Source organism: Corylus avellana, chromosome 2, assembly GCF_965113065.1.
Source record: "Corylus avellana chromosome 2, dhCorAvel1.hap1.2, whole genome shotgun sequence".
Classification (NCBI taxonomy): domain Eukaryota; kingdom Viridiplantae; phylum Streptophyta; class Magnoliopsida; order Fagales; family Betulaceae; genus Corylus; species Corylus avellana.
The window spans coordinates 4,662,342-4,672,268 of NC_142491.1; the positions used below are offsets into that span (position 1 = coordinate 4,662,342).

General features: G+C 33.9%; 1 protein-coding gene across 3 annotated transcripts; it reads right to left on the minus strand.

Moving 5' to 3' along the window:
• Positions 1-1,159: 1,159 nt before the first annotated feature.
• Positions 1,160-5,404, minus strand: LOC132183558 (zinc finger CCCH domain-containing protein 30). Of its 3 annotated transcripts, XM_059596903.2 has the most exons (3): positions 5,165-5,404; positions 1,653-3,748; positions 1,160-1,357 (listed from the first exon to the last, which is right to left on the minus strand). In XM_059596903.2, exons 1-3 carry the CDS (start codon positions 5,209-5,211, stop codon positions 1,350-1,352), a joined length of 2,151 nt encoding a protein of 716 aa, XP_059452886.2. In that variant the 5' UTR covers positions 5,212-5,404; the 3' UTR covers positions 1,160-1,349. The 3 variants fall into 3 exon arrangements, with proteins under 3 accessions (XP_059452886.2, XP_059452874.2, XP_059452877.2); XM_059596891.2 differs by having other exon boundaries at positions 1,160-3,748; XM_059596894.2 differs by having other exon boundaries at positions 1,160-3,767.
• Between the last annotated feature and the right edge of the window lie 4,523 nt (positions 5,405-9,927).

Here is a 9,927-nt window from a genome sequence, read left to right on the forward strand (position 1 = left end):
TTTTCCAAAAGGGATTGTGTTGTAAAATATAATCTTAAAGGAACCCTTTATTATACTAGTACGGGTAGACATCCACAGCTCTTGTAAATTCCTTTCTATTTTTAAAAAATACTAAAAAGCATACTTTTATCTCTCTTCCCTTTGTATTAATCTCAATTGTGCTTATGGCAACAAAGTAGGAATATATGCTAATAGATTTTGGAAGATGTTTTGAAAGGCATCAATCGCATTGCATGGTGGAAATCATCAACGATAATGAAAGCTTAGGGCCCGCAGGCACCAAGCTAATGATGATGCGAATTTTGATATGGGATGATGCTCTTTAACCAAACCACCATGACTTCGAAACAAAGCATCCAAATTCTCAACCGACCAAATAAAAGCAAACCCATGAAAGTCCTACCACATGCCCCCACAGATCACCATCCCAAATCGAACTATGAAAACAACTATTACTTTCTCCTCTCTTTCCGATAAACACCCCCACCCACCCATGAGTGGTGGGCATAAAACAAGGTACATGATATCCCAACTCCTCAAACATCATTCACATCATTTTCAAAAAGTATACCCCTATTGAAGGATCAAATCCTTACATATTTCATGCTCCTGATTAAATTTAATCCATGGTGTGAATAAATATGTGACCATGTCATTTAAACTGACGTACTACCATACTTTTAAATGTAACAAAACAAAATCAATACCGTGGAATAGTCACTCTCCATGAAGATTGAAAAAATCCAAAAATATATATCCATTCAGCCAATTCCCATCTACTGGCAGGACCCACCACAGCAGGGTTCCCACATAATTTCTCAAATAAACAAATCCACAAACTAAAATAATCAAGAGAGAGAGAGAGAGACAAAGGGAATACAGGAAAAAGATAAGAGCAGGACAGCCATTCTTGGAGAACAAAAAATAAAGGTATTGATATAATAACAACTTTAATTCAGTTTTACAACATCAAATAAACATATTGCCTTCCCCCTTTCTCTCCCTACCTAACCACCCACAAAATACGAAGTCTCTCAATGGAACACATCCCAAGAACCAATTTAAACCCTTCTTGAGACCTAACACCACCCCCCCCCCCCCCCCCCCCCCAACAGTCTGTCTTTGTTCAACGAGGAATGGTACAACCCAAGAAAATATAGAAGAAAAATTGATACATTGAAGAGATACAGAGCTAATGATTTCGTTGGCAAATTAACATACAGCTTCCTTTGAAGAGGAAATGAAAGTTCAGAAAAAAGTCTAACCCTAAAAACAGATGTATTTAAAGAGAGATACCTAACCTGGACTTGGTTTCTTTAATATTAGCCCAGAGTAAGGCTTCCTTCTCTTCAGACTTCTGCTGTAAACAACAAATGGTAAAAAATTGAATCATATCCCTTAAACTTTATCCAGCCATTCTTCACTCTTAGACCTTAGCCACCATTTTCCAACTTCCCCCACTTCACCTTCTCCACCAGCGAAAAGTAACCCACAAAAATTATATGTACCCTCCGAAACTCTTTAATCATCTCAGTGAGTCAAAAAAAGAATTCACTTTCACTAAACTACGAGCTGATCAAGCTGCATCTGCTCAAGCCAAGCTCCTAAAACAGAATGATCAATGGATTCAATTTGAGAATTAGAATTCAAACCTTCACCGGATGCTGCAGCCCCTGAGACTGGAACTGGCAACTTTTCTTTCATCTCAGTGGGTGAATCCTTAACTAGAGATTGGACCCATGACAAGTCAGGCTCCTCCCCATTGTTAGCAAGCTCAAACGATGATGATCTTCGCAGTCGCCCCACTTCATCTCCATTAACCAACGAATCAAATTTTCCATTCGGGGATCCCCATTTCACCCAAGAATTTACAGGAGACCCAACAATGGAGGCTGGGCTGTTGGTTGCAAGATCCCGGGAGCTGAGGCTGCGCAGCTGTTGGTGCTGTTTCTCACGCTGACCAAATGCAGAGAGTCGAGAGCCCATTGGGGAGATGGGCTCCACACTTCTTGGTGACATCCTTCCTGTGGATGGCACACCAAATGAAGCTTGCAATAAAGGGTGCTCGACATTTTTTGGGGAGAAAACATTAGTGTTGATGGGTGATAGCATGCTCTGCTGCTGTTGGAATTGGTTGAGAACAGCAGATTTGTGTGTAGGGGAGAAAACAGCAGAAACAGCTGCATCAGAATATCGGGGAGATGAAGAGATCTCAGCAGAAAATAGCTCTTCCAGGTTAGAAGGTGTTAGTGTCTTAGACCGAGCAGAACGATTCATAGAGACAGTATTGGTCCGGGACTGCGAAAAACAAGTCAAGTCATTTAGAAGCTGTTGTTGGGCATCAAAATCGGATAACAAATTTAAATCCTCAGGTCGGATGTCTCGGGCACAAAGCGAAGATCTCAAGCGACTGGATTGAAGGTTGTTTCCAGGAAGATTAAGGGCTGGTACATTTGGCTGCGGCCATGGAACAGATGAGTGTGAAATGCCATTATTTGCAGATGGAGACATGGGTTGAGCAAATGGAGAAGGAGGCATGGCAGACATTGATGAAGGAGATCCAGGAAAAAGGCTCATAGCAGAAGCCATGTCCATAACACCGTGAGAGGCAGATGAACGGGGTGATGGCACAGCAGATCCAGTAGATACATACAAGGGACGGAGCTCCTCAGTAGTGTGTGCAAAAAAGCAGACCCGCCTATTGCAGCTTGTACCATCCTTGCAAAGCCGAGTCCGGTATTGAGCTGGGTGGAGCCAGCACTCAAAAACTCCATGAGCATATTCACACATATCTCCACGCCTACAAGCCCCCTTTCGGAAATCAGGGCAAGGCACACAACTGTAATGGTACTTCCTTGGGTCTCTTCTACGAGCATTTTCTCCAGGGTGCACAAAAGGGCACTCAGTCCAATCATGGGAGTAGGCTCGTGAACAAGGACGAACCTTGAATGAGAACATGCGGAACTCATCCGTTGCATAGATACTGTTCTTAATGTCGGGTAGCGACGGATCAACAGGGTATTCTTTCTTCTCCGATGCAGGATTAACAGGTAAATCATTAAACTTTGAATACATTGGAGAAGATACCAACTCCAAAGGAGAAGAAGGCAATCCATCTTCAGGTGATGATGAAAGGGTTGATGAGTCAGAACCTGAGGAACTGATGGATAGCCGTAGATGACGCTCACCAACAGTGCCATCAGAAACATTGATGGAGAGAAGCCCTTCCAGAGCAGCTCTCAAGCTTTGAGACTTTGGAGGAACAACAACAACATCAATAGGGCGAAGACCATTAGCATCTCTACGATCTGGATCAGCACCCACTAACAAAAGCAGCTTAACAACATCAATTGCGTTCAGAGATCCCCCAGAAGCAGCACAGTGAAGAGCAGTGGTATTATCTTGTCCACATGAGAAATTTACATCAGTTTCAGGATGCATGAGTATAAATTTAAGAACATCAACACTGCCATAGGTTGCAGCAACCATTAATGGAGTTCTATGCTCGAGAACAATTTGTTTTGAGCCTTTCTGACGGACATACCAGAGTCCAACCTCATCAATTGAAGAAGCAACCCTCACGATGGTTTGCTTAAAACCTTCAACATCATTGTTAGCAGCAAGATCAAGTAAGCTGGAAAAAGAATCTTCAGTCTGAACAGTTAGGTTATTCATGTCTTTGTTGTTAGATGTGGTTTCTACAGTAGATGCAGCCGGAGTTGATGATGATTTAGATTGCTCTGGACCACTGCACATGCTTCAATTAGCTAAAACTCGAGAGCCAAAAAAACAAAAGCCTCTATTAGATTTTATATAAGAATCCAACCCATTAAAATTTTTTGTTCATAATAAAACAGACCAAATTAATGGATAAATATCAATCCTAGACAAAAACTTAAAAGCAAATGGATGCATGGCCATGTCACAACAATCATATAAGTGGGGAACAATATAGCAATAAATTGCAAAAAAAAAAAAAAAAAGAATTACAGGAAAGCACTCAATAAACATCAGAAACGCCTAAAAAAGCTACTCATTTCTTGGGGTAACAAAGCGAAAACATGAATTCAGAATTTCATTGTTCCTTTTCCAACATTTTCCCAGTTAACAAACAATGCTAAGCTAAAAAAGGAAGGGAAAACACGGAAAGCCATCAAACACTTCTGAGAGCTCACAAACTTGTAAGTATCATAAATTAGGGGGGAAATGGAAAATCAGACAATACTCAAACTCATACAAAAATCTGAACACAACCCATGAATCATAACAAAGTCTTTATTTTCCTGGGCAACGAATCATAACTAAGTTTAAACACAATAACCTATAACGCCAAAATAAGCCTAGCAACAATAATGCATAAAATCAAATTTCCCAAACCAGAGAACAAATTAGAAGATAAGCCGTACCAAAAGCATCAACACCCAGCAAATGATCAATAAAGAATCTTTATCCCAGGGCATATAGATCTGCTTGTAATCTAGAATCATCTAAAGTGAAATCTAACAGTCATTTTCCTTCAAAAAGAAAATTACAAGTAAATAAAAGAAAACAGAATCGTATTTATTCTTCTCAAACCAAAAAGGTACAATCTTCCCAATATTCACTACAACAAAATAATAATAAATAATTACAAATTTATATTCCCTTCGAAAACACAACATTTGTTTCTCGAGTACTGTAAAAACAAGATCATTCAGAGAGTACAATCACAACAAAATCATAAATTTGACTCATTAACCAAAAAATCACCATAAATTAGAGAAAAACACTTTTTTCATTGAAGAAAAAAAAAACAAATAAACAATTATCTACAAGATTTCTCTAGAATCAAAGAAACAAAATTTATTCTTTCAGATTTTCTCACTTTCCACTGAAGTGGACTCAAAGCAAAGACTTTATAGTAGAGCTCCAAGACAATAAAAGACAAAAAACAAAGGTTGTGTAAACCGTGTTGCATCTCCTCTATTCCTCCACTTTCTCGGCAACCAAACAGCAAGAAAAGAAATTCAAAATCAGACTAAAAAACACACTCAATCACAGACCACAACTTGGACCAAAAAGGGTAGAGCAACTAGAAGCCAATCACTGTCTAAAACATTGTTTCTGAGCAAACAGACCCTCAAGAAAATTCGAAAGCCACAATATGACGCAGTGCAAAACTCACCGGGTATCAGTATCAGAATCAAAGATTAGCCAGAGATCTAGAGGCATGGAGAGTAAGATTCACTCGCTCATCGATCGAATAGAGAGCGATACACCAACGAAGAAGATACCGAAGAGCAAAAGCGCAAAGCTTCCATTTCTATCACCGATTGTACCGAGGAAACATCGAGAGAGAGAGAGAATCTGAAAGAGAAAGTGACGTCTGGGAAAGAGAAATGGAAATGAAATGCAGAGAAATTTGGAGTGAATTTAAATTTAATTCCCGGGGACGTCTGGAAATGAAATTGAAATGAAATGAAATGAAATTGGCATTGAAATGCACGAGAAATGAAGTCCATGTTTGAAATGGTGGGTGCTGACCGGCTTAGCCGGTGAGAGGGAAAAGGGCTTGATTAGTGGGATTGCCACCTTCTCTGTTCTCTTTCTAGTTTTGTCAGAATAACCTTTGTAATGATTATTTTAAAATTACAATTATTATTCTAAAATAATTTATTGTAAATCTCAGGAATTTTTTTTTTATATATGTTTTTGGGTGTTTTTTATATGTTTTTGGTTTAAAACGGTATTCTAAATGATATAAAGCTACAAATTATTTTTGAAATTTTAAATAATATTTTTATGTTTTGAATTGTTTGGATACGTGTTTATTTTGAAAATATAAAACAAGAATTTTCATAATCATTACCTTAGAATTTTTTTTTTTATTCATCATTTCAATTATAGTAAGAGTGTTTTTGTCTATTTGTTAATGCATTTTGATGTGACATACATATTAAAAAATAGTTTTATATTTATACGAGTATTTTGTGTTGTTTTTGTTAATACATTTATTTTGACATTAAAAAACAAAAGGCAAAATAAAAAATCTTAACAAACAAAACTACTATTAAAAATAAAAAGCCTAGAGTTATTTTAACCTTTTATTTTAGTTTCAATAATGCACCTTTTAGATGAGAAAAATAAAATCATCTATTTTTCTATTAAAACTCAATATATTATTATGTTTCATAACATAATAATATATTGAGTTACGAGATTTTTTTTTTTTATCAAGTTTTTATAAAAATTAAGTCAGAGGAATTTTCTTCCATTTAATTTATTAAATTGAAGTGTAAGTAAAATACATATGATTTTTTATGTTTAAAAATAATAAATAAGATTCAAAAATATTGCTTTATTCTAAAAAATATAAAGAATCATAATATAGTGTAATTAAGTAGAGGAGAGTGGATGACCGCTTGAGAAGGTGGACGGTGGAGTGGACGTGTGGGGGGTGGATTGAGGTGGATTGGAATATGGTGGGTTTGGAGTCCGCCAATGAGGGGCTGCGATGTGCGTGAAAAACAGAAGAGCAGTGGTCAATTGTCTGATGTTGGCGTCAAGTCGAAGGAAAAGGCATGGAGCACCAAAGACGGGAACAAATAGGTTTCATGTGAAAGTTTGTTTTGTTTTGTTTTTTGTTTTTTTTTTTTTTTTTATGTTTTTTCTTTTTTGTTTTTTTTTTTTTTATTGCATGTGTTCATTTATATTATATTTTATAATATTTATCGGTGTTCTTAACGCCACATAATTTAAATTTTTTAAATAATAAGATAGATATCGTAAAATTTAATATAAACCATAAAATAATCCATCTTCGTTTTACTTGAAAATAGAGACGATCATGTTTCCCTTATATTAAAGGTGACAAATTTTGTCCATCCCATATTTTATGAAAATTGGTATAGTGACAACTGTCAATCTACGTCTTAGTGCTTAAGTGGTAAGTACCACGTAGACTGTCACGTTATTAATTTTTTTTTTTTTTTTTTACATGTCCACACAAAAGAAGAAAGAGAAAGGATTCGAACTAGTGATCTTCGCTTTATTAGGCGTAGTCTACAGCCGATTGAACTACATAATATAGTAAGTATTATGTTGACAATTACACGACAATTCACAATTTAGTTACTAATGTAGTCAGTGTTATATATATATATTGGGTTGTGGATGTGAATGTTATCCTAGCTTTCGGGTTAAAGATAATGAGTTTTGGGTTGGGGTTCTTTACCCTCAGTGCCGAGGAATAAGAGCTACATATGCATTGGTTTGAGTATGTTTGGCACAGATCTGCTGTTTAATTTAAAAATTAGTCATAGATTAGCGAATTTTGTATGAGTTTATAATGTAATACGTCATTTTTGACGTTTATATCCTCGTAGCTTCGGCTATAGTTGCTTCAGAACTTTTGCTCTGTGTTATTTGAGCTTTATATTCGTTTATCAATGAATGAAATTGAACTGTTTCCTTTAAAAAAAAAAAAAATTAAATTACATCAAATTTGAAAAGATTTTAATCCGCCATCAAACATTACTGAAAAAATTTAATATGACGAAGAGATATTATAAATATAATATGGCAAAATGAGTAAATTAATTAATGATATTTTGAAAGGCTCAAGTAAAAGAATGAAAGTTTTAAGGAAATTATTTATAAAGAAAGAAATTATGAAAAGTAGATAAGTGATTGAAGTGAATTAATGTTTAAGAAAATCAGAGGGTCATATCGATTAGGGATGAAGTTATTGTTGTTGAAGATTTGCTTTCCAGGTAATAGTGATGTGGCAAACGGATTGTTTATTTATTAAAGTGCAGAAGCAATAAAAGAGTACTTATTACAATACCAGAAATGGTGGAATCCAATATTTAATGCACGTTTTCAGGATAAGGATTTAACACGCATTAGATTAGTTTGCCATACGGCTTGGAGCGGTAGCTTAATTGGGTGTAGTTTACGTCTCATTAAGTAAAAGTTAGGAGAAATTTTACTGAAGATTCTCGAATTTCTACTCATTTTAAAATATCTCTTATAAATTTTAAAATCTCTCAATTTAATACATTTGAACTTTAATTGCTCTTAATTTAGACCCATTAGTCAATTTTCGCCGTTAAAAATACATAAAAAAAAAAAATTAAAAAAAATTAAAAAAAAAACTAAAATATCCATGATTTTTGTTTTTTTTTTAAATAAAAAAACGTTTTGAAAGTTGAAATTTTATACAAAAGTCAGGGGTATAAACGTTATGTAACATTTAAAATCTGACAGAATTGTCCAAATTAAGAGCAATTGAAAATTCAAGGGATTAAATTGAGAAATTTTGAAGTTTAGGGGGTATTTCAAAACGGGTAGAAGTTCAAGAGTCTTCAGTAAAGTTTTCCCTAAAAGTTACTAGTTTGAATTTTTTTTTTTCTCTTTCTTTCCTTGTGTGGACATGTCAAAAAACATTATCTTTCTAACTTAAGTTATTAATCAAACTATTATTTATTCTTAGAGCATATAAAACGCATATGAGAATCAAACGCTCAATTAAAAATGCATGTTAAAACTTTTGTTGTTATGCTTGTTAAAATGTTTATCTTGTCTTTTGTTTTTTGTTCTCAAAACAAAAATATTAATAAATAAATAAAAACATAAAATATTCTGAACTTTTATGTTAACTCAACAAAATAAATTAACAAACATACCAATATGCTTTAAAGGTAGCTATCAATTTAATATATATATTGAATTAAAAGAATTTTTTCTAACCCATATTAATAAAAAAGTATTATTACATTAAAATAAAATAAACAAAAGGTTGAGCCAAAATAGTAGTCAGAATCTCTCACAACTCAATCAAAGAACATTGTGTAGTATAACAGGCCAAACCTCAAAACTCAATCAAACACAGAGAAGTATTATTAGAATCTTAAAGTTGACATCCATATATTAATTAATATAATGACACAAAATATATATAAAATGCCCATTATATAATTTATATTATGTGGTAATAAGAAATTATTTGTTCATTAATAGTATTGTGTTGCAGACATTGCAGATGAGGTTTTATAGTTCCTAATCTGGCTTCTGACATGACTTGCCACCAAATCTAAGTAATTAAATGAATAAAATTTTTAAACAATTGATAAATTAATATGATATCATAAGTAATATTTTTAAGTTATAACATTATCTCCATAATTCACTTTTTATTTTAATTAAATATTTGACGTGATAGGCCACATTTATCGAAAGAGTATTTGAACATGCACGTGAAAAAAATGCTAAAACATTAACTAACTGTGAATGATAGGTGTTCTCCTAATGTTATTCTAGTATAGTGTTCTCATGGTCCTACGTGGATATTATTTTATAAAAAAACATAAAAAGAAATTGGCTCTTATTTCATGTTTTTAGAAAATAATATTCACTTAAGGCCAAGAGAACACATAATATTTTCTAAAAACCATGTGAGAGAAATAAGAGACCGGTGAGGTCAGTTTCTTTTTCAGAAAATATGATATACTGATAACTAGGAGAACACCTAACATTTTTCTTAACTAAATACTTCAATATTTAAGATACCTATTAATTTAACAAAATCAATGAGTTTTTTTTTTTTTTTTTTCTCTCTCCTTCTTCTTACATTTGTTTTATACATATTATTCATTTCCAGACAACCTAAAAAGATGCCAAAACAGAAGGGAAGAATATTGACAAATGAATACTGTTTAATACCACATGAGAAGGTATTGAAGATGTATATTATAAGATTTAGTTCAATTATGGGCTACCACTTCATTCCTAGCAGAAGGTACCAAACAAAAACAAAAACAAGAATGGAAGAAAAATACCAAAAGCATCTTCTATGACACATAATGACAAAATCAAACATCCAATTAAGTTAATCAATTTACACAATTAAGCACGGGATTGAATTATTGGAATGGTTGGATCTTGGAT